This window comes from Podarcis filfolensis (genome assembly GCF_964270895.1).
Source record: "Podarcis filfolensis genome assembly, chromosome: 11".
NCBI lineage: Eukaryota > Metazoa > Chordata > Lepidosauria > Squamata > Lacertidae > Podarcis > Podarcis filfolensis.
The window spans coordinates 19,002,111-19,027,430 of NC_139613.1; the positions used below are offsets into that span (position 1 = coordinate 19,002,111).

At 44.5% G+C, this 25,320-nt stretch overlaps 1 protein-coding gene and 1 long non-coding RNA gene across 3 annotated transcripts in view; one reads left to right on the forward strand and one right to left on the reverse strand.

Annotated features, from left to right (window-relative positions):
- Positions 1–6,677: 6,677 nt before the first annotated feature.
- Positions 6,678–9,268, forward strand: LOC310744737. Its single transcript, XR_014539720.1, has 2 exons — positions 6,678–7,176; positions 7,800–9,268. It is a non-coding gene; the product is annotated as an uncharacterized lncRNA (long non-coding RNA).
- The window catches only part of OXCT1 (3-oxoacid CoA-transferase 1), a 49,535-nt gene continuing 33,218 nt past the window's right edge, over positions 9,004–25,320 (reverse strand). The window contains exons 12-17 of one of the 2 annotated variants that reach the window (XR_014539640.1): positions 25,007–25,079; positions 23,706–23,781; positions 19,567–19,656; positions 16,307–16,387; positions 13,115–15,858; positions 9,004–11,050 (exon numbers count right to left, since the gene is read on the reverse strand). Coding sequence is in view for 1 of the 2 variants with exons in the window: in XM_083576195.1 (XP_083432321.1) it covers positions 10,384–10,425; positions 15,757–15,858; positions 16,307–16,387; positions 19,567–19,656; positions 23,706–23,781; positions 25,007–25,079 (464 nt within the window). In the remaining variant the exon portion in view is untranslated. The remainder of the gene's footprint in view (positions 11,051–13,114; positions 15,859–16,306; positions 16,388–19,566; positions 19,657–23,705; positions 23,782–25,006; positions 25,080–25,320) is intronic. The other variant, XM_083576195.1, reaches the window with a different exon arrangement.

Below are 25,320 nucleotides of genomic sequence, written 5' to 3' on the forward strand. Positions count from 1 at the left end.
CATCGCCCAGGCTATCGCCTCAACATAGAAAGCTAGAAGAATCTTGCACACAGCCTACTTCCGCCCCCGCACCAAACTCAGAAACACACACACAAATAGTTTTGCAGTAGATGTTCCTGCTCACAAATATTAAACTATAAAGAGTTTGGGCACAGTGCTGAGTCCAATGGAATCCTCTGGAAGCTTTTGCAACAGAAATAATACATAACAATATGATTAGCAGGAAACATGCCTCTTTGTGTTTTATCATTCCTCACCTTGCTGGCTCACTTTTCCCAATGAAAATCAACCAGCATTCATGTCTGTGTGTTCACAGCTTGCTGAGCAGCATGCGTTTGAGAATCCGAACTTGCATCATCAGGCTCCTGGTAATTATGCAGATGAGGCTGCGTTTTGAACTGCTTGAGAGCTACTCAAACTGGGCACAGCCAAAGCAAGCTACAAATGGTGCTGAATGCTAAAACAAGGCAGGCGGTAAAAGGAAACTGTTTTCTGTTTTTACTTGCCAGAGAGGCGCGGCTGTTACCTGCAGGCGTCGGAAACACTGGCAAGAAAGCAGAATTTTGAGGGCAGAATTGCCTTTTTCCTTGCTGTACCCGCAGCAGTGTGGTGTAGTGGTTAAGAGCGATAGACTTGTAATCTGGGGAACCAGGTTCGCGTCTCCGCTCCTCCACTTGCAGCTGCTGGGTGACCTTGGGCTAGTCACACTTCTCTGAAGTCTCTCAGCCCCACTCACCTCACAGAGTGTTTGTTGTGGGGGAGGAAGGGAAAGGAGAATGTTAGCCGCTTTGAGACTCCTTCGGGTAGTGATAAAGCGGGAAATCAAAGTCAAAGTTTATTAGATTTGTGAGGTCCATGCCTTTACACAAAATACCATAAAACATTATTAAAAGATAAACAATAAAATTATAAAAATAAGCTAAAATTCATGCCAAGCTGTCCCAGCAAGGAAACTACCCAAAAAACCTTGCCATTCAGGAAAGAAGATACAGCAACAGGTTAGGAGAGCAATGGGAGGAACCTCACCATTTCCTCCAGGAACCATACCCTAGTTTTCATAGCCTTCACCACAAAGACCGCTACCACGTGAGAAATCCGTGGATCAGCGTCCACCAGTAAAAACTTTACTTGGTCCTCAGGGTCGGCTATTGATTTGGGAATAGTTTGTAACATCGCATCCCTGAAGGCCGAATAGATGGGACAATACAACATGTAATGTGTGAGATCCTCTTTGGTTCTCATATGACAAGGACATATACGCTGCTCTACTGGGATTTTTGCATATCTGCCTGACAAATAGGCCGTAGGAATGGTTTGAAAACGGGCCATGGTGAAAGCTCTCCGAAGGGTGGGGTTGGTGATATTCGCCAAATAATTGGCGCAGGTTTTGACTGATTTCAGTCGGGGAAACCAGTGGGAGGACCCTGGGTTCTGTATTTTTGTGATATCTAACAGAGCGTCTCTCTCCAGAATCCATTGATAAAGCGGGAAATCAAATCCAAACTCTCCTTGTATACAGTACTGAGCTAGATCGGCCAACAGAATATGCTCTTAATTCGCTTGCCATCAAGGCAACTGCAGCCTACCAGCCGAAGATGCTCAGCACTACCTCCCTCGCCCTATGCTTGCAATGGCAGGCAAGCAACTTCCACCCACTGACTGGGATTAGGACTAACTTACAGTTTGCTCAGACTCTCTTCAGCTGCGATTAGACTATGTATGTATGCACAAGGTATGGGGTCCCCATCAGTGCCTACCAAATATGGCCAACGCTCAGGGAAGATGAGAGCTGTGATCTAACAGGCAGAGGGCACCATGTTGGCCTTTTCCTGGTGTGGACAACACTGGCCTAGGTGGACAATGGTCTGATTAAGTTTTTTCCCTGAGATCCTGCTTCATTGCACAAGTCGGATTAAATGTGGGTTCTCCTGGCTCCCTAGTTCTACACTGGGGTGGGGAAGGTGGTGCGTCACCTCTCATCACTGTTGGGTAGAGGCTGTTGTGAGTCTAGCAAGAAGCACAGGTTTCACAGCCCTGCTCCAGAAGGAGAGACTGCAATTTCTATAACAACCACCACCGTTTCTCCTTGTAACATTTTAGAGCCGTTCTCTACATAGCTTCCACCGAAGACACCAGCTCATTATTTTTGATATTAACACTACCAAGCCTTTCATTTTCAGGGGGTGGTAGACAACACAGTGCTTAGTAACTTGTTCCATTAGTGCAAGCATGTACACCTACCCCCAACATTTGTTAGGGGGGTTCACACAACTCTTCAGAGCCAATTTGGGGAGCGCATGGAGGCGCACAGGGGAAGTACCATTGCTCAAGCGTAAATCCTTGCACTAATGGAACAAGTCCATTAGATACCTCCTACTAACTCAAATAGCCACTTTCAAGCACAAAGGGGATTCCGCCTACATTCCACTAGGAAGCAGGTGGCTCTGCCTCCTAATATTAACCCTCACCTCACTGCAGTTCTGTTTCTGTATTTTTTACTGCTCTGTTTTCCAAGCAGACGGTGTTAGAAATCTTCATTCCCCCCCCCCCCCCCTTATTTGAAATGTCAAACTCTGCTGGCGGTAGAACTGTCCGCGTTTTTTAAAGAAAGCACTCATTTCACTTGTTTTTCTCTATAACCCCCCCCCAAAAAAACCCCAACAACAAATGTCACTCCACATCCTTATGGAGATTTAGAGAAAAATGAAGCTGCGTTGTGAAATCATCTGCGTTGTGAAATGTGAAGCAAGACGATAACAAAATACAAAGTGTTTCATGATTGCCCCGGTTCTCACAAAGCATGGATTACACGTTGACATGATGATCAATAGCGCAGCAAAACAAAGGTTCCTTTAGCATTATTGCTTGACAAAGATTCTCCCTCATGGTAGCCCTGTCATTTTTATTGCAGTCTGAATTCATCTCCCCGGATTACAAGCCTTGAACGCAGTGGCGTAGCGTGGGTTGTCAGCACCCGGGGCAAGGCAAGTAATTTGCGCCCCCTAACCCGTGGATTTGCCCTAACCCCCAGATGTTGCGCCCGGTGCGGCCGGCCCCCCCTGCACCCCCCACGCTACGCCACTGCTTGAACGCATTCTACCACAAATTTCACCTGCTTGAGTAAACAGAGGGCAAAGGGAGAAGAGGATTAGCCACAGAACCTACTTGAATAATATATAACACAGGAAAAGGAAGGGGTTCTTCAGCAACATCATGGGTCTCCTGGAAGAGTACAGGGAGGAACTATGGCAGCGAATCCCTGGAGGCAATGCTGCATTTTTCCTAGGCCACATTCACACTGTGGATTGTATTCAAAGTAGCACTAAGGGTTCCATTGTGCAATTGGACTTCTCCCCCTAAATATGTTCTACAGGTTCCCCCAACCTTCCGTACCAGATTTGGGGAGGCCCTGTTGCCCTAGTGCAGTGTTTTCCAAACTTGGGACTTCAACTGTTGTTGGGACTACAAATCCCATCGTCCCAAGCCAGCAGGACCAGTGGCCAGGGATGATGGGAGTTGTAGTCCAACAACAGCTGGAGACCCGAGTCTGGGAAACACTGTCCTAGTGGTAATCAATGTGCTATTGCGATGAGTTGGTTGAATACCGCCCTCTAAACATTATGATACCATTTTAACAGTCATGGTTCCCCCCCCAAAGAATCCTGGGAACTGTAGTTTGTGAAGGGTGCTTAGAATTGTTAGGAAACCCCCTGTGCCACTTGAAGCTACAATTCCCACTTTCCTGGGAAGAGGTGTTATTAAACCACTATGGGAACTGTAGCTCTTTGAAGGGGATAGGGGTCTCCTTACAACTCTCGGCACTCTTCACGAACTACAGTTCCCAGGATTATTTGGGGGAAAGTCATGATTGTTTAAAGTGTTGTAGTATTGCTTTAAATGCATAGTGTGGCTGTGACCCTACAATCCTTAACCAAAACATGGAAAATATGAGCTGACGGATAGGTTAGGGCTGTTTAGAGATGGAAACAGCCACCTTGTACTTGCATTTCCAGCAGTAGAAATTCAACTGATGTAGCATTGCCAAGCACAGATGTACAGTGACTGATAATGCACCCTCATCTGAAAGTGAGTGCCATTGAACTTACTGCATGGAAATGCATAGGATTGCATTGCAACTCACTGGATCCTCACAGCCTGCTGTCCTTTGATAACTGTGTTGATCAGGAAGAATTTTGACAGTTGCCAAGTGGTCGGGCTGGAGTAAGAAAGAGCATACATACAATGGCGGGATACAAGACGGTTAAAAATAAAGAAGCACAGACACTGGGTATCCTGGGCTTATGAAGAGGTTAAATAGTATCTTTGGAGACAATAGCATCAACCTTGGACTGCTCTTAGGTAAGTGACATTAAGTTCAAAGCAATGAAATGCACTTTCTGCCCATCTCACCTTGAGCATTTTGTGCCCTTTTATTTTTTAAAAAAGGCTTTCTAAATCACTCAGTCCAAGTCGCATAATCACAGGAGAATAATGCAAAATGGGCCTTTTTTATGTGATAATGGCAGCCATCAATTGTTTGCTAGAACACGAGAAATGGCGCCTGTAAAATGAGTTCTTCACAGTTCTCACTGTTCTTAACCAACAAATTGAATAATGGGGCAGCAGACTTATCTTCACACAGATACCCAGGCATAAAATTGCTCTCAGTCATTTCAACAGGATAGGAGAGTTCTCCCTATCCACACACACCCAGTACAGATCTATTAATACTGATAGCAACAAGGCATTTGTCTTTATTGTTGCCAAGAGTCCACTTGGTATCTCTTTCCTCTGGAAAGAGGTATATCTGCTGTATAGCCTTTCTCTATGTATTTAGAGAACAGCCATATTTCTCTCAGTGATTTTCTATTAGGCGTTGACTTGTAGCTGGAATGGCTTTGTTGTGTTGGTAACCCTGCATGACAAACCTCTACCAGGGAGCTATTGGAACTGAAAATGCTAAAATTTTATGCCTCGTGAAATTTCTTGTTCCCAAGGATCTTTGCGGTGTGTCACCAGTTCTTTTTACACACAGTAACTTGGATCCAAATGAGCCCCTTGTGCAAGGCCATCAGAAGGCATTTCTGCACACATAAGCGAGGAAGGGGGGGTGCGTTTGCCGATATCCTCTCCCATCTCATCCTGCATCATATTCTATTCCAGGACAGTATCCACAAATCCTCAAGAACTGGTCAGGTGTCTTGTGTGAGGTTGTATTGTTGTATATGCTGTACTAACACTTGATTGGAAGCCGCCCAGAGTGGCTGGGGAAACTCAGCCAGATGGGCGGGGTATAAATAAATGATGATGATGATGATAATGATGATGATGATGATGCAGTGGGACAGTGGCAGGATAGCACCACGGACCAAGCAGGATGCCTTCTGTTCTTCGAATGTAACCGTTTTCTTTCAGAAAGTAATTGACTTTAGGGTCACCAACATGGCACCCACAGTATGTGCCTGTAGCCTGCTGGTACATTTGGCCCCAGAGAAAGGACTCAGTAAATATTTTCTCAATGATCCACAATTCAGGAAAGACTCAGTTCGTTTGCTTCTCCTGCACACACAACCAGCAGCCATTTTGTGCCACGCCACACTCCCACAGCAGCTATTTTGTGACTGGCACCCACAACACTTTCTCCACATCCCAGATGTGCCCACTGGCCACTGGTTTTCCTGCCTCTTTCCTTCCATTTAAACGTGATTCTAAACTATTAGCTTTTAGGGCAGTTGGGCACATTGGAAAGCGCGGGGTTGGTGGGAGTTCAGTCAGCTACTGTCTGAGGTGATTGAAAATGGTGGGAGCCTTCCCCCCCCCCCCGACCTGGATTCTTAAGCTGCCCAGGAGCAGTAGATCAGTATAGATTTGGAACAGTGGTTTGCAGAGGGACATAGTTCAGAAGATCGAAGTTAGGAAGAACTGAGGGGCGAACAGTAAAATGAAGAACAGGAAGAGAGCCCTCCCATCAGATGTCAAAGAAATAAACAAGTACCTGACGTTTAAAAGACATCTGAAGACAGCCCTTTTTAAGGAAGTTTTTAATGACTGATGTATTAATGGATTTTTAATCTTTTGTTAGAAGCCGCCCAGAGTGGCTGGGGAAACCCAGCTGGATGGGCAGGGTATAAATGATATATAACAGACTCTCTCTCGCTGGAAAGTATTCAGCCTATCAGTCCAAGGTCACGTAGAGCAGATAACGTGGCGACATATAAAGCAGGTTGCAAGATCAGTTTGCAAGATGGAAGTGACTAGGGGGGAAGTGGGTGGAATCCTTAATTGGGAACATTTTTATTTTGAGTACGGATGTTTTGTTCTTTTGTTGTGATTATTAAAAACCCTTTAAATTGTAAGGAGCTCTGTTCACTTTGTCCTGCTTATCTACAGCCAAAATGGGGGAGGACGCAGAGTCCCCAAAGCCTGACATCTACAAACTTAAGCTGCCCAGGGACATCTGTATACAGTGGTACCTCGGGCTAAGTACTTAATTCATTCCGGAGGTCCGTTCTTAACCTGAAGCACCACTTTAGCTAACGGGGCTTCCTGCTGCTGCTGCGCCGCTGGAGCACAATTTCTGTTCTCATCCTGAAGCAAAGTTCTTAACCTGAAGTACTATTTCTGGGTTAGCGGAGTCTGTAACCTGAAGCATATGTAACCTGAGGTGCCACTATACTAGGACCTGCTAATGTGTGTCATGATGGGCCTGCATCTCGTTTAAGTATTTAGCAATTCCCATGCTGTGAAGGACAAATGAAAAATTCTAGTTCTCATTTTATTTTCCACAGGAACATAGGCGGTTGCCTCAAAAGTCCACTTAGTTCAGTCCTGCCCACAGCACTCCAGGATTTCAGGTTTTCCAGCTCCAACTGGAGATACCAGGGAATGAACCCAGGGCCTCTTGCATGAAAAAGATATGCCCTATCACTGAGCTACAGCCCTCCCAAAGCCTGTCATGACCACTACCATAACTGTATACTTTAAGAAGAAATCTGCAAGTGCTTTTGGGGGCACGGGGGAAGCACTGCCATACATGCATACCATCACCCATAAAAGGATGTATCGGCTGTCAAGATGTAAAGTTGATTCATTTCCCCCTGATAGTTGCACAAAATGATGGCACTGCAGGGGCACGTGCTAATATGATCTTGGGTCATCCAGCATTGACGAAAGCATGTCAGTATTATTATTGGTGCTCTGTTATGTGTTTTTAACATTGTACATCACCCTGGGATTTTTTTGGATAAAGGGCAGTATAAAAATTGAATTAATAAATAATAATAATAATAATAATACAATATCCATCCTTAGGCTCCTGAGGAATAGTACAGTACAGTGGACGCTTGGGTTGCGAACGTGATCCGTGCAGGAGGCACATTCTCAACCCGCAGCGCCGCGTCTGCGCATGCGTGGGTCGCGATTCGGCGCTTCTGCACATGTGCAAAGCATGATTTAGTGCTTCTGCGCATGTGCGAGCACCAAAACCCAGAAGTAACCCGTTTCGGTACTTCCAGGTTCAGCATGGTGCGCAACCCAAAAACGCACAACCTGAAGTGTCTGTAGCCCAAGGTATGACTGTAGTTGGGCTTTCAATATTTTTCTTTTGGGGCAAATACCTAAACTCTGTAGGATTGCAGGGCCCTAGGATGTTGATCTGGAAGAAGTGGTGGCTTCTGGCAATGGTGATTAGAGATTGCCAGATTAGAGATTTTTTCTGGGGGTATGCATACCCCTAAACATTTTGTTAATCTAACGGGAGAAGAAACTAAAAAAAATTAAAATTTCCTTTTCTTCTCTAGCACGGTGAATCATCAGTTCCTTTGCTACCCCCAATGGTGGCCTCATTTCCTGTCGCTGTGTTTCCCAAGTCTCAGACGGAAGCGAGTGTTTAATGTGTGAAGTAGGAGTCGGAATCTAGCATGGTGATTTGTCATTTTCGTTGTTACCACCTCCAATGGCAGCTTCATTTCCTTTCCCGGTAATTTTCTTGAATCAAAATGAGAGTACCCCCAAACATATTTTTTTTAAAGAAAAAAAAAAGCACAGGATATTTGGGAAGGAAGGAGGTCGACATGGATCAAGGCATGGAAGTCTGAACTCACGCAGGAAACTTAGGGAGTTAGGACACCATTGTGCTTGATGTAACCTTTATGAGAAAAAAGGAGGGGACCATTAATAAAGGACACCACGCATGGCACTTTTGTGATTCGCCACCACTGCCAAAGTTTGAGCAAGATGAGATGGGGTGGTGATTGAGCCTTACTGAGGAAACGTGTGTGTGTGTGTGTGTGAGAGAGAGAGAGAGAGAGAGAGAGAGAGAGAGAACACAACCAACGTCTTCAGAGAAGGAGCCAAACACCAGCACATCAGAGCCCCATCAATGTTCCTCCAGGAATGGGACCTTAGCCCACAGCCACCCTTAAGGTAGGTTAAGCTGAGAATGTCTTGTCCAAGGCCACCCAGAGCTTAATCGCTAAACAGGGACTTGAAACTAAGTCTTCCACGTTGAAAACCACAGGCATAGGCAAACTTGGCCCTCCAGACGTTTTGGGACTCCAACTCCCATCATCCCTGGCCACTGGTCCTGTTAGCTAGGGATCATGGGAGTTGTAGTCCCAAACATCTGGATGGCCCAGTTTGCCTATGCCTGCTATACGACATTGGTTCTCAGTTGCCCCAGTTCTAATATGTAGCTTTCATCCAGTAATTTCTTTTTCTTTTAGGAATCTTTATTAATCAAGTATTAGATAAGATCTTTACAATCCAATTCGTACATTTCCACCATCTTTGGAACTGATAAGGGCAAAAAGAGAGAAATGTGACCTGCTACCATTTTAAAGTATGGAGGGAAAGGTCCACTTTCGGGTGGCATAGTTACTATACAAACAGATAAATGGCACAGCAACTGCCGTAAAAAGGCCCTACCTTGCTCCCACTGCGTTGCTAGATATTTGTGCGAATGATTTGTTGATATCAAGGGGAAGGCAGAATCCAGACACTAACTGTAAACATGCAACTCTGTATGCATTTATTAAGAAGTCAGTTTTTTTAAAAAATTAACCATGAGAGCAGGACAATGGCTTCCATTTCAACAAACTTCCATTATCTGAAAGCTTATCAACTCACTGTATGTTTCCTATGCAACCTAGGGCTGTCTACAGAACTTAAATAATGAAAATCCTATGCCGAGGTAACCCAAATTTTGTATAAAGTACAGCTGCATTCTGTGGCCTGCATAATTTATGCAAATTAAATTTGCATCCCTCTGTTTATTTTGCATACCTCATTCTGCTAGCATTTCATTTACTGCTACTCTGAAAATTCAACACAAAAGTGTCCTAAGTGCTATTTATGAAGAAGGGGAAGGAGTTAGTTAACGCAGAGCACAAAGCCCAATTCCCTTACTGCTGGAAATCTCAAAAGCAAATGTCTCTCCTTGGTTTCTGAGGTTTCAGCAGGAAGAGCCCACAGACTTTCAAGCCTGTCTTTGCAGCCCTGAAGACCAGATACATGGTGGTTTAACAAAACACGGACTTTCAATTACAGAATATAAACAGCTCCCCCTGCCCAGGTTTTTAGCTATGCAAACTTCTGTAAGTAGAACTCCTGAATATCCAAACATCTGATTATTTACATGTTTGAAAACCAACAACTTGTCCTGTACCTCTTTCTTTGTGTGTGCGCAGTTGCAGCCTACCGTACAGGCACTTGCAAATTAGCATGTTCTGTGCGTGGAAGTGACCTCTGCCTCCATACAGAGTTTCAGTATTAACGTTCACATCTACAAGGGATTGGATGTGTTTGATCCTATCTCGGCTTAAGCAGAGATATGCATGAGCCTGTTGCCCACACCTGCAGCCCATTTGCGCAGCAAAGCATGGAGCTTCTATTGAACCACAGTCGCCTGTTTCATCCAAACCAGGAAACTATGGCTACCAGCTTTGGAACAACTCAAGGTCTTAAGCCATGCTGTGGCTGAAGATCCTGGCTTGCTCACACCCACACAAAAGAAACTTTGGCTAACTAAAGACTTTCTGGGTGATTTGTGGCTTGCGCATGCTCCAAGAAAAGGCTCGTGTGTTTCTCCGCTTCATAAACCAAGATAGGATCATCCAAAACAGGCTATTGTCTCTTGCCAGTGTTTATTTGCAGTCAAACCTGCAGTGTGGCAATTATAAATATCTAGGTACCAGCTAGGATTTATTTTTGGAAACTGCACTGTTGCTTGCGAATAAACATTTACATAGTTCTAGTTACATAGTCAGCCTGAACGCTAACTACCAAAGAAACTACTTTACAAAGACCTCTTTAAAATGCATAATTGCAAAACAGACATTTGATTCCCCTTCGCTGGAAGCGTGGATGTTAAGCCCAGTCTACTTTTCAAGTCGAAATCTGCTTCATTGGCGAGAGCTTTGGCGAAACCTAGTGATGAAAGAAAAGAAAAATCAACAGAAGAATAATGCAGTTTGGTGCCATATGCAGTATACCTTCTAGCTGAGCTTCTAGAATGTATTTTGGAGAGACATGACCCTCTCCATTTTGCTTTTCAGCTTCCTTTTTAATCATTCCCCTCCTTTTTGGAAGTTTCTTCTTTCGAAATCAAAATGTGACCATGCTGGATTTTCTTGGCAATTGTACATTTATATAGATGCTGAATTTGACAGTGCCATGATCCCTGTTCCCAATGAGATATCAGAGTATCATGGGCAGGAATGGTGAATATGTTATTTCCAGATGTTGCTGGACAACTTCCCAAGTCCTTCAGCAATGACTATGCAGAAACCAAGGAGAGACCATGCTGGGTGAAGCTGATGGAAGCTGAAGGCTATCAAGATCTGGACTGAGATGGTTCCCTGTCTCCTGATACATCACTTATGTCTACCAGAATACTCATGTAACGATTTACAGGAGAAATCCATGCACACTTTGTGGTCTCACAGTGAGCTCGGGATTGGACAACATGACATCCTATGTCTACAGAGAACACTCACACAGAAGATCACATGTTAAAGCCCCGGTGTCTCCAGGCTGAGGGAGACCCCTGCACCTGAAATATTTATTAGCATTTTCAAGAAACACACAACAAACAAAAACCAAAAAATAAACAAAACAAAAAACACAAAAATACATAATATTCAAAACTAGACACACAAAAAATAGAAAAAACACATAAAGTTTCTGTTACTTATTGTTCTTAACCTTATTTCTCAGACCTCCTCACACCTCCCCTTCTTGTATTCCAATTTAAATTGTCAATTCAGCAAGTCCTTAACTTATTTCTTTACCTTAGCTTAAACATTTATTCTAACATACTATTATTTTATTTTACTTCTTTTTTCCATTTCCTCAATTTATTTTTAACAACCTTATTTTCAATTAATTTAGAAAGAAAAAACCAATTTTACCTTATTAAAATTATACATCAATACTTATACCTCATTATTTATTCTTAGACCTTTTTCCTAAAGTCGACCAAAATTTCCCTTCCACGATTTACCCAATTTCCTTACCACTAACAAAATATAAAAAGCAAATTATCCTTATGTACCCTTTGGATTCCCAACCTCGACCCACCCTTTTCCCGGTTCCAGTCCCCAACCAATATCCGTCAGTCTTTATGTTATTTATTTAGCCTGGAGATCTCACGTCCGAGGCCCTTATATCTCTCTCAGTTCCTTTCTGCCGGTCTCTTTGATAGTCTTTGATATTAAGCCCCAAGTCTCGGAGGGGCTCCGGCCCAACAGAATCCATGTTACTTCCAGCCGGTCCTCCATCCTTAAAAGCAAAGCCTATGGGGTGCTCCAACTCTTGTTTCAAATTTCTTTCAGATCCAGATGTCCCCAAAGCTCCAGCTTTCACCTTCAACAAATTTGTAATCCTCAGGTCTTCAGATCTCCTCCAAAGTGGGTCTCTCCATTTTCCAGACTCCCATTCAGACCAGGCTTTCCACATCCAATTTTTATTGTCCTTTTTTGTCATCATGTCAGGCCTCATATTGTAACTCTCCTTTAACTCCTGCAAATCTCCTGCTCCTCCTTCATTTTCTTCAAAAACCACATATTGCTCCATCGTATCTACACTTTCAGTTTCATTTATTTGTTCAGTAGAATAGGCTTCCTGTTTCAAGTCCTTATCATGCTCAAAAATGTTGTTTACTGTCCAGTGTAGTAGTGATGCCTCTGTAGACAAAGCATTGTATTCATCTTGCAAGTTTCCCAAGAGAACGAGTGCTCTGTCCAATTCTGCTTGCAATTTACGTACTCCAGCCATTTTTATGATGTAGTGTCCCTATTACCCCTCTAGAGGGATTTTAGTTCCTTAGTATTCCTTTCAGCTCAAAACCAAAAGTCCAGTTATTTTGTAACAGTCCTCCTTGTTTTCAACAAATTATACCGAATAAACCAGCAAAAACAGCAGAAACAATGTTCTCTTTTTCCAGCTGACAACTAGCTGACTAGCAGCTCACTTGACAGCTGTCAAAATCTTCAATGCAACAGGCTTTCTCATAGGACGTTCCCGGGTCTCGGGGGGGGGGGGTGTGAAATTTCAACTCCCAAAATTCTTTTTATCCTCCAGTAAATCTTCTTATCGTGTCAAAACCGTGAAGTCAAGATCTTTCATTAAAAAACAAGAGACGAATTCTCTCGACCTTAGCTGCCCAGTCCTTTGCTTTAAATTGTTTACAAGAGGGGGGGTGGACTTCCTTTTTAGCCCCTTCCCGCTCGTTCCAAATCCAAAATTAAAAATTTTTTTAAGGTTCCAATCTCCGTATTACTCACGGGTTTATGTTTTAGAGTCCAATCGGTCCTAGAAGAAGTTGGCGCTCTCTGTCAATGGCTTGCGGCTTCACTCCGTAGGCGAGGGAGTACTCTCAGCACCACCACCCTGCCTCCGTTCCGGAGCTTTTAAAAAGGCTCCGTCGCGGATTGGGGGGGCGCAAATGGTGCCCGCCGAGTCTCTGTGTTCACAGGCATCCGCGCCTGTGATTTTAAGGGTCTCCGCTTCGCCGCAGCGGCCAGACCCAGACGCTACGGAGCCGATGCCCTCCGGAGCTCGGAGGGAATCCGCCATTAAACAATGGCGCCAACCCGGAAGTCCTCGACCCCTGCACCTGAAATCCAGGAAAGCTGTAGCCAGCCAGTGTAAAAAAGGTAAAGGTAAAGGATCCTTGGATGGTGACTATGAGGTGACTATGAGGTGCAGCACTCATCTCGCTTTCAGGCCAAGGGAGCCGGCGTTTGTCCACAGACAGCTTTCCGGGTCATGTGGCCAGCATGACTAAACTGCTTCTGGCACAAAGGAACACCGTGAGAGAAGCCAGAGTGCATGGAAACGCTGTTTATCTTCCCGCTGCAGCGGTACCTATTTATCTACTTGCACTGGCGTGCTTTCAAACTGCTAGGTTGGCAGGAGCTGGGACAGAGCAACATGAACTCGCCCCATCGCGAAGATTTGAACTGCCGACCTTCTGATCAGCAAGTCCAAGAGGCTCAGTGGTTTAGACTACAGCGCCACCCGTGTGCTAGTAGGTCCATTTTTCTGACTTGATATAAGGCATCTTCCTAGGTTCCGTCCTGCCCGTTTTGATTTGTACCAGGGGTGAGAAAGACTTTTCTTTTTTTTACAGATTCAGTTTCCATTTGCCATTTTGCCCCAACATCGATGTGGCCATGTCAAATGCCATTTCCAACTCTCTGAAATAATCATCTTTTCTGTCTCCTACTATGGCTGATCTATGAGCCACAGGTGCGCTAATGACAGATGATCGATGCTAGCAATTGCAAAGAAGAATGTGATGATTACATGAGAAAGAGAACAGCTGGAGGAACTAAGGATTCTACTGCACACACCAAACTTCTCCATCTATGTTCTGGAAGCCAGTGTATTTGGCCTTGCAGTGCAGTCCTATACACCTACTCTGGAGTAAGCCCCACTGAGGTTAATGGGGACTGCTCCCACGAAGTGAGTACAGGCCTGCAGCCTTAATGGTTTTTTGTGTCCCCTGACAGAGAACCAAGCTTCCACGGGAAGATAAAGCAGCTGAATCTTGCTGTTTGTGGACTTGCTCACTTTAAAAACAAACAAAACATATCCGATTTATCCAGGTACAGCTTTCCATTCTGGTTGATTTTTCCCCCCATGGTGGCGTTGTAATTCAGATGATAAATTTGACATGTACAAATGAAAATCGCCCTGGTGGGACAATCTGTCTTGAAGCCAAGCTGTAGCAGATCTGATTTAAGGGCACAGGGAAAGTCAAAGTTTTGTCTTTGGGGCCCAACAAAATCCCGAGCGGACTGCTTATAATATCAGCTTCATAAAAAAGAGAGGAGGCTGTAAATCACTCCTCCCTTGTTATGAGGCGGCTGTGCATGCTGCCTAGAGGATGCTCTTTCTAATAAAGCTGTGAAAATCAGAAAGTTCAGTCACAGCCTTCCAAAGAAGCCACAGTGCTGCTGCGTGGTTTCTCTTCTTTTGAGGGAAGCCATTTTGGTGCAAAGTGTACAGGCCCTGCTTCAAACAAGAGATATAAATTAAGTTTCACAGGGTTCTAGCAGTAAGCTAAGTTTCCAGGACTTCCCTGAGGCTTCTCTCTTTGAAGCAGTCCCTGAAGTGAGCAAATTGCTGGTTGGGAACCGAACGCTCCCAGCTTAAAGCAAGATATTCACTTCATTCCACTTTCAATCTATGCGTGAATACAGATACACACAGAGCAGGCCTGAAGCAAAACAGAAGATGGCGTCTCCTCCATTCAATGTACAGAAGGAGTAGGAAAGTAAATGTAGCTCAGGAACTAAATGTGATACCCACTCTGAGCTTTCCCCAGGCCACAGCCCTCACTGGAACTGATTTTGCATCCTGGGTGTTTTGGGCTGGATGGAATGTGTCCTCAAATTCCATCCACTCATGCAAGAATCAGTCGGGATATGTGTGTGAAAAAACTAAGAAAGGTAAAAATTACACTCACTGCTCCACCCACTTTCAATTCTCTGTTCAGATCTACGGGACCTACGGGACCGCCTCTCCCGTTATGCCCCACGGAGAGCCTCAAGCTCCATAAATAGCAACACCCCAGTAGTCCCGGGCCCTAAGGAAGTTAGATTAGCTTCAACCAGAGCCAGGGCCTTTTCAACACTGGCTCCGGCCTGGAGGAACGCTCTGCCTCGTGAGACCAGGGCCCCACAGGATCTGATTTCTTTCCGCAGGGCCTGTAAGACAGAGTTGTTCCTCCTGGCCTGGAGCCAATTTGATTCCCTCCCCCTCTTTCTTTTTTTCTTTTTCCTTTCTCCTCCTGTGATGAGGCTGCATTTTAATATTTTAATGTTTCAATATTTTAATTGTTATATTTTAATCTTGTTTTTAAGTTGTATTCATTCAACTTGTTTTTATTATTGCTTGTTAGCCGCCCTGAGCCCGGCCTTGGCTGGGGAGGGCGGGGTATAAATAAAAATTATTATTATTATTATTCTCTAAGAAATAAAATCCTACCAAACAAATGGAACCTGGTGGGTGGGTGGGTGGGTGGGTGTGTGTGTGTGTGTGTGTGTGTGTGTGTGTTTGAACCTTTTTTCATACTTCCCTCTCCAAAAGCACCAGAAACCTCTCCAGAACAAACTCCTGCAGCAGTCCTTTGCACCTGCAGCATGGACAAGCGGCATAAATAAACCTTCATTTGGGCTGATCTTTGCTTCCTTACCAAGCTCCCTCAGAGCCAAGAAACACAACTGCAATGTTAGCCAGACAATGACTTACTGTGAACTCAGCACCAGTGCTTTTCTTGATGTCATCCACAGACAGCCCTTCCCAGATTTCAATCAGTGTCAGTCCCTTTTTCTTGTCGACATCAAACACAGCCTGCAGGTTCGGAAAGAAATGCAAATTGTTTCGGTCTAAGAAAAGGAAAGGAAGGGAGCCTTGCTAGCTGAATGAAGCCAGTGCTTCAAGTTGATAAATACCAATTCCCTCCACCTTAGCACTGATTTTCGGGAGCACTCTTGGCTGGATGGAGTTATAAATGCCTTAAATAAAATGAAGTAAGGACTTAAGATTGCTATGCAAACTGCAGTATTTGGAAAATATGGCTTGACTGCTGCACGGTTACAAGAGCTGATAGTGTGTGTGAGACATCTGCATCTTCTTCCTGGGCCAGGTTTGCAACACTCCTTCTCATCAAGGGAGCCAGGATATTAAAATTCAAGAGTTAGTCATGGGCAACTCAAACCCTCATTACAGGATTATCGAGAATATAAAAATGCCGCTCAACAAAAAAGATGGATCAGAAGTGCAACGAAAGATAACCTACCTTTTCTGTTATGATGCGGTTCACACACTGTTTTCCCGTAATTGGCAAAGTGCATTTCTCCAAAATCTTGTGGGCATTGCCCTACAGTGAACACACACACACATACAAATGAATGATCAGCTTGTCAGAGCAAACTAGTTGCTTGAAATTCAAAAGGACTTGCAGTCAGTAACTTCAGATTGAGACAAATATATGCTACCTCCAGCTCAGAAGCTTCCACTGTGTTTGGACCTGTTGTGGAAGACTCACGAATTCATTGCTGAAATATTCCGAGGTCCTTAGTGACATGGGTAACGATGACTTACTCAAGAAGGCATACACAACAGGACTGGCATACACTCAAGTGAATCATGTGCCTAAAAGTTCACCTGGAGCCTTCACTATACATCTTTTAAGTGCCAGGGGAAAATGTTCCTCTTCAACCAGACCTTTGGCAAACTAACATCCTATACCCTTTCAAATGTGTTTGTGGAAGGGGGTGGCGGGTGGGAGTTATTGGTTTGTTTTGCTTTTGTTCTTATTTTCCGTATGCATTTTGTGTTCTAGTCTTGTATTTTTATGCTGTGAACTGCCCTGAGATCTAGGGATGAAGGGCGGGGTGCAAATTTTATAGATAAAAATAGCCATACGATAATGACTTCTGCACTCCCTGTTCCTGCTCACTTCCAGGACACCATGAAACACAGACATAGGAACCACATGGGTTCGGCAGATCACTGAATCAAAGAATTATAGAGTTGGAAGGGACCCAGAGAGTCATCTAGTCCAACCCCCAGCAATGCAAAAATCACAGCTAGACCACATAGTTCCTTTCCATGCTTGTGATGTCCCTTCTCAGGGCAGGGAGCAGACAGCAACCTTGGTGTTAAAAGGAATCATGTTGGCTGCCTGGCCAGAAATTATTGATGCATTCTGGGATTTACCACACAGAAGCAGGTTCTAATACTATCAGTATATTTCTAAAATAACTCTGTTAATGCCGCTTCACTTTAGGAGTAAAAATTGCATTTCCCCCAGTAATAATAGTAGTAGTAGTAGTAGTAGTAGTAGTAGTAGTAGTAGTAATAATAATAATAATAATAATAATAATAATAATAATAATAATTTGTTATTTATACCCCGCCCTGGCTGGGCTTCCAAAAAAATATATTAAAATACTGTAAACATCAAACATTAAAAGCTTCCCTAAACAGGGCTGCCTTCAGGTGTCTTCTAAAAGTCTGGTAGTTGTTGTTCTCGTTGACATCTGGTGGGAGGGCGTTCCACAGGGAGGGCGCCACTACCGAGAAGGCCCTCTGCCTGGTTCCCTGTAACTTGGCTTCTCGCAGTGAGGAAACCACCAGAAGGCCCTCGGTGCTGGACCTCAGTGTCCGGGTAGAATGATGGGGTGGAGACGCTCCTTCAGATATACTGGACCGAGGCCATTTAGGGCTTTAAAGGTCAGCACCAACACTTTGAATTGTGCCCGGAAATTGTGCCCCAGGAATATTGAAGTTTCCTTGTAGCATTGCCTAGAACGACATAACTATTCTCTGCTCATATTTTGTGATAACAATCTTAAAAATTATCCCAATATACTGTTGCAATGGTATGTCCTCCTTTATATGCAGGGACAGACAACGCTGTAAAGGACAGGGGCATCTGGGATTATCTTAAAATCTTTCCTACTCTTGCCTTGTTGTTCTCCTATGATTGGCACATAAAAAAACAAAAAAACTGTTGCCTATAATGTTTTTTTGCAAAATCAAGCCCTCTCTCCAACTCCTTGCAGGTTGCCCCAATTGCAAAAAAATAAAATAAAACTGCTCTTTTGGGCAGTCTAGCATTGTCCCTTTAAACTGTGATGATTTAACGAATTTTACAGCGGTGTCGACTCTGCCTACCAAAATGGGTTTTTAATTTATTCTCCCCCCTCCCCACTTTATGTCAGGGAACAATTGCTTCACTCCAATTCCTACCAGTTAACATCTGTTTCTGCATTCAAGACAGCTAGCCCCCCCTGAGTGAAACTGACAGGTATTTAAGGGGAAATGACAATGCTTAATTCAAGGACCTTCCAAGTTCTGTTCCCGGGAAAGGAACAATTCATCTGTGCTATTTTTATAGAAAAGTGTTCATCAACCCATCAGGTATACCTTTAAGGTCATGCAATATCTCCTTCTAAGCATCCCGGGGAGATTGAAATGCTCAGGCTTGAGGAAAGAAGACTGCTTTCCAGGCAGCCGCTGTGACCCCAAGCATTGCAGAATGCTGCAGTTAAATATGATCTTGCTTAACTGCAGTTAAATATGATCTTACTGTCACTGGTTAAAACCTTTCTGAAGCCGCATCTAAAGAAAAATAGCCGCCAGAATGGGAATAGAAGAACAGAGATATTGGCCCAGCCTTTGTAACATCGTCCTATCAAATCTCCCCACAAGCAATTAATAAGGGAAGACTCATGCTTAGCCCAAAGGTTGAAGGTCAAGGGTCAAAGCAATATTATTTCTAAAATGTGTATTACACAGTCCCATTCTGTTGTTGTTTTTTAAATAATATTTATTAAAGTTTTAAATACACAGCCCCATTCTGCAGCATATTCCCATTGGTCCATTTGCACAAACACCAACACACCCCTCAACTGTGAAGCATAAAAGGTAAAGGTAAAGGGACCCCTGACCATTAGGTCCAGTCGTGTCTGACTCTGGGGTTGCGGCGCTCATCTCGCTTTATTGGCCGAGGGAGCGGGCGTACAGCTTCCAGGTCATGTGGCCAGCATGACTAAGCCGCTTCTGGCGAACCAGAGCAGTGCACGGAAACACCATTTACCTTCCCGCCAGAGCAGTACCTATTTATCTACTTGCACTTTGACGTGCTTTCGAACTGCTAGGTTGGCAGGAGCAGGGACCGAGCAACGGGAGCTCACCCCGTCGCCGGGATTGGAACTGCCGACCTTCCAATCAGCAAGCCCAAGAGGCTCAGTGGTTTAGACCACAGCGCCACCCGTGTCCCTTTTGACTGTAGAGGCAGAGCACAGCCATCATGGCTAGTAGCCATGGGCTTTTAAATCTGCTCTTCCACTCGTGCAGCAAAACTTTCTCCTCCTCCCCACAACCCATGCACCCTGAAAACCTGCTCCAGAAAGTTGGAGGAAAACACAAGAGGAGAAGAAGACCCATTGTGTGACTGGAACTCTGTGCACACAGAATTGGACAAAACCTAGGGTATGTTTTCAGTCTAAGGAGAAATCCACAAGAAGAGAATATTTATAAAAAGATTACCTTTGCAGAGTGCTCCATAGTGACGACCACTTTAGTTCTTGAGCTGGACACCAAATCCATGGCGCCTCCCATGCCTTTCACCATCTTACCCTAAAAACACAAGATTTCACACAAGAAGAAAAAGAAGAACAGGTGTCAACAGCACAGCTCAATATACCAACACTCTTTGCTTTGATGCATTTAATCTACAGATTTTGGAAAACAAGCATCAAACCCGCACAAAATGCAAAATTATGCCAATGGTCCCTTTAGTTTCTCTCTGAATAAATTATTCTTCATAACATCTCCAAGTCTCTACATATCACAAGCATACCATTTTGAGAGTGTTACCATATTATTTATGGGGAAAGAAGATTGATGGGCAAAACGAGGAACTGCGTCTTGTCTCCAAATAACTATAATTCTTCAGCACACATGGGTTGTGTGACTAAAAGTTTTGGATTATATTGCTAGGCCACTGAAAGGCTTAATTTAGTTGCAAACCTGATAGCAACCACTTAGCGTGCATGGTTGTTTGGGAAATGCAGTCATTTCAAAATGGCAAACTCGAATTTAATTTAATCCACTTTATTTCCCATGATCCTTCAGGAGGAAGGATTGGGTGCTTTCCCAACATGTAGGTGACAATCCCACACATTCACTTGAAGGGTAATTCCCATTTGTTTTCTGTGAAGCAGAAGACCGCCAAGCAAGCGCTGCTGCCAAAAGCCTCGTGTGACTGCCTTGACGTATCTAAACAGCTGATCCTTTGGATTGGCCCAATTGTGTGAAAGTTCGGCAGGGACAGGATCAGCATTGGTCCATCAAGCTCAGTACTGTCTACCCTGACTGGCAGCAGCCCTCCAAGGTTTGCGGCAGGGATCTCTCCCAGTCCTACCTGGAGATACCAGGGATTGAACCTTGTTCATGCAAGTAGATGCACTACCATTGAGCCAAGACCCTTCCCCAATGAACAGCTCCACACCCAAATAAACCTGTTTAGAACTGAGGCAGCAGCTAACCAGAGCTGGCTCTGCATCATATAAGGCAGAGGTTTTCAACCTTTGTGAGTCCACGGCTCCCTTGACCAACTACATTCTTTCTGCAGCACCTCTGTAGGGCTCAGGAGCCCAGTTATGTCACCCTTTGCCTGCAGAGCTGGCAGCCTCTTGTTTGTTGTTGTTGTTTAGTCGTTTAGTCGTGTCCGACTCTTCGTGACCCCATGGACCAGAGCACGCCAGGCACTCCTGTCTTCCACTGCCTCCCGCAGTTTGGTCAAACTCATGCTGGTAGCTTCAAGAACACTGTCCAACCATCTCGTCCTCTGTCGTCCCCTTCTCCTTGTGCCCTCCATCTTTCCCAACATCAGGGAGTCTTTTCCAGGGAGTCTTCTCTTCTCATGAGGTGGCCAAAGTATTGGAGCCTCAGCTTTAGGACCTGTCCTTCCAGTGAGCACTCAGGGCTGATTTCCTTCAGAATGGATAGGTTTGATCTTCTTGCAGTCCATGGGACTCTCAAGAGTCTCCTCCAGCACCATAATTAAAAAGCATCAATTCTTCGGCGATCAGCCTTCTTTATGGTCCAGCTCTCACTTCCATACATCACTACTGGGAAAACCATAGCTTTAACTATACGGACCTTTGTTGGCAAGGTGATGTCTCTGCTTTTTAAGATGCTGTCTAGGTTTGTCATTGTAAGTTAGTCTACCATTTCTGAAGCGGAAGAGTCACGATGAGGTGACTTTCTCCCCACCCTGCAATATTTACTGTCCCATGGGGTTGCTGTGGAGATAAACAGGAAAGCAACTTTAAGGCCCTTTGCCAATAAGCACTACAAAGAAGTATTCAAGGAGGCTAGAAAGGACGCTGCCTGGTTCCTTGGGGTGCCTGCCGCCATGGTAGGTAGCCTCGTCATAAGGCATCTTCAGTAATATGGTTTTGCCCAGGAGAAGCAGCTGCCAGGAACAGGCATTTCTCAAGAACCCCTTTCTGAATACAAGGAGAGCTGATAAAAGTTGGCAGAAAGTTTCGAAGCGATTACATGCCGACTGTAGAACTTTCCCCAAATTTATTCTTCAGGATTCATCAACAGTTAGCCTCAGGGCATCTGTCACTGGTTCAGTGGTTTATTTGCTGTTGCATCAGATCAGCAGCACCAGTATTTATGGTATTAATATTAATAAATCACTAGGAGACCTCATCCATCACTTTTAATCTCTCCTCCAACTCCTACCCCATTGCTCTTAAAGTGTGATCTTCAATGGCTCAGGGCTATTTTACCAATATAAAAGCATCATTAGTCAAAGAAACTACAGCCTCATATTCAACGTTTCTGTTGGGGGGGAGGGGGGTGTTCCACCCAGAAGAGCAACATAATTCATCGCAAAATGTACTTCTTGATGCAGCCGTTCCAGATAACTCATCACAAAAGAACCAATTTTAAATTGTGCTTTGTGTTTGTTTTTTTACAAGACAGAACCAGCTAAAACAAAAAAAAAAAAATCCACAGTAATTAGTGCTTCAAATACTATTAAGGAAAAATTGCTAGTGAACGTCAAGTCTTTTCAAAATGGACACATTACAGGGTTGGCAACACCTCCTGCAAATCATACAAATGATGACTTGTGCACGTTTTATGTCAGAACGTATTATTTTCCTCCTATTTCAAATGAAGGTGTATCTCATCTGAAAAGAGAGCTCCTTCAGATGCACAAATGGGCTCAATTATAGGGAAGCAGAGTTTTGACTATTCTCTTTCAAATGGAAGCCCCTGGTGCTGCTGTGTTGCAAAATGGTTTGGTCTTTCAAATCTGGGGGGTGAGGGTATAGGGGTAGGCTGGGGTCCCCCCCATTCTTTCAAAAATAATAGCCCCACTGTTCACATGGAGCTTAGTAGAGTATGAAAAGAATAATTTCATTCATACCTACATGCTTAGCCAGAAGTAAGCATCATTGAGTTCAATGGGACATACTCCCAGAGGTTGTGCAATTGTGCATAGGACTCCAGCCCAAGGCAGACTTTCTTTTAAGAAACTAGACTATAGTGAGGATCTTAAAGACTAACAACACATTTACAGCACGAAGAAATGATGGCCATTCAGATCTTGCTGGACTCCAAGTCTAATCATCTCTGACCACTGGCCATGCTTGCTGGGACTAATAGGAGTTGGACTGAGCACATTCAAAGGACAGGTTAACTCTTAAGAAGCCATTGCTCTTTCGGATTCCAAGCAAAGCAAAGAGGGCCTAAATATTCTGTTAGATTCAAGCCTCAAGAGTGAACCAGACTATTTTTTCCAGGATCCCTACATTGGTGTCAGGCGAGGCTGCATGAAAAGGCTTAACTGCTGAGAGTGAAATATCACAAGTTGCAAGTTCTCAGTGGGAGGTGAATAGACTCTGAACTACAGTCATACACACTAAGAAAAGGAAATCCTTGCAATAAGAAAAAAACCAGTTTTTTAAACAGCCCATATTATGGTGATGATGATGGTGACTACATTACATGTGTGTTTACTTCTGGAAATTGATTTAATTCATTCTGTCACCTACATTTTAGGCTTTTGCCAATTTCTCTAATGGACAGCTGGATTCCTTGCTGAAAAAGCCAACGTGCCTAGGAATGACTAGATTACAAAGTGGAGAACCAAATATGTTTAGGGAAGGGCTGTGGCTCAGTGGTGAAGCATCTGCCTTGCATGCAAAGGGTCTCAAGTTTGATCCCCAGCTCCTCCAGGTAAGGCCATCTGAAATTAGGAAGAACTACTGCCAGTCATTTTAGACAATACTGAGCTAAATGGGCCAGTTATAAGGCAGCTTCCAATGTTCAATTGGTAGGTGAAGATTACTAGCCCGTTCTCTACTTTGATTACACAATAACATGCTTTGTTAGGAGGAGTCGTGAGCACCCACCCACCATAAGTTCTTGCGAGAACTTATGAACTGATGCTGGATTTTTTTACATGTATAAAAAGAAGAAGAAGTAGTTCTTCAATTACAGAACAGAAACAACGCATTGGGATCACTGCATGCATCCAAAAGGAGTCATTTTTACTATTGTTGAGAACACATCATTTCAGTGAAATGAAAAGACCCTTCTAAACGCTTCGAATAAAATGCATGATGTAAAAACATAACACGGACCCTTCTCCATCTACTTACAGGAATCATCCAGTTGGCTAGATCACCATATTTAGACACCTGCATCGCTCCAAGCATTGTCAGATTAACATGTCCCCTGATAAAAGGAACAAAGAAAGAAACGAGCACGCTTTTGGCATCAGAAATTCTGGCACAATTTTTGTTTGTTCCATCTACAAGCCCTCTAACCATTCCTCAACAGTAAAAAGGTAAAGGGACCCCTGACCATTAGGTCTAGTCATGGCCGACTCTGGGGTTGCGGCATTCATCTCGCTTTACTGGCCGAGGGAGCCGGCGTACAGCTTCCAGGTCATGTGGCCAGCATGACTAAGCCGCTTCTGACGAACCAGAGCAGAGCACGGAAACGCCGTTTACCTTCCCGCCGGAGCGGTACCTATTTATCTACTTGTACAGGGACGTGCTTTCGAACTGCTAGGTTGGCAGGAGCAGGAATCGAGCAACGGGAGCTCACCCCGTCGCAGGGATTCAAACCGCCGACCTTCTGATCAGCAAGTCCTAGGCTCTGTGGTTTCACCCACAGCACCACCCGCATCCCAACAGTACCTCTCTATAAAAGCAAGGGCAGAAAAATAGCTTAAAAATCAAGCGCCGCTGGATAGCTGCGAGACTAAAATCCCATGCACGTTGAGGCTGCCATCTTATACCCACTTACCGAGGAGCAGTGGCGTAGCGTGGGGGGTGCAGGGGGGGCCGGCCGCACCGGGCGCAACATCTGGGGTTAGGGCAAATCCACAGGTTAGGGGGCGCAAATCCACGGGTTAGGGGGCGCAAATCCACGGGTTAGGGGGCGCAAATTACTTGCCTTGCCCCGGGTGCTGACAACCCACGCTACGCCACTGCCGAGGAGTAAGATCCATTGAATTCTAAGGCAGATATAAGGGTAGTGTCATTATCTGGGATTATGTCCCACTGAACTCAGTGGCCTGGGATAATTATCTACATGTCAAACTTGGTACCATTCGTCATTTGCTAAACAACACACCAAGGCGGTAACGGTAAAAACAGAACATCACTGCACAGCCTGTACCACAAAATCACCCTTAATACTCTGTTCATACAACACAAAAGATTAGTACAAAAAAAGTGTTGGCCTGACAACTGACAGCACCAGCCGAGTTGACTATTTTGAGTTTGATACCCAGCTGCTAAATCTATTGAGTTCCAACACCCAGCTACTAATTATTTTGCTGTTTCGCAGAAGACTGACGGATAGTCACTTTGGTGTGGGTTACTAATAAGTTCGGGCACCAGCTGGGCCTGTGCTCTTGACATTTAGCAAATTAGGTTTTTTCATTACATACCCTCGAATCATTGCAAAAGATTCATCGCTAGAGAAGTAGGAGGCCCCTGGAAGCACGGTGACCGTCTCTTTGCCTGTAGAAGAAACTCGGTGTTAAGTTTGCTATGGCCAACAGGCAAAATCCCAGGGTGGTGCTGGGAATCGATGCTGTCTGTGTCACACAACAGGGCTTCACAAAGCTTCTACAGTGGTACCTCTGTTTGCGAACGGGATCCGTTCCGGAGGCCCATTCGCAACATGAGCAGAATGCAACCCGTGTCTGCGCGTGCCGCGATTCGCCGCTTCTGCACATGCGCATGACTCATTTTGCACGCC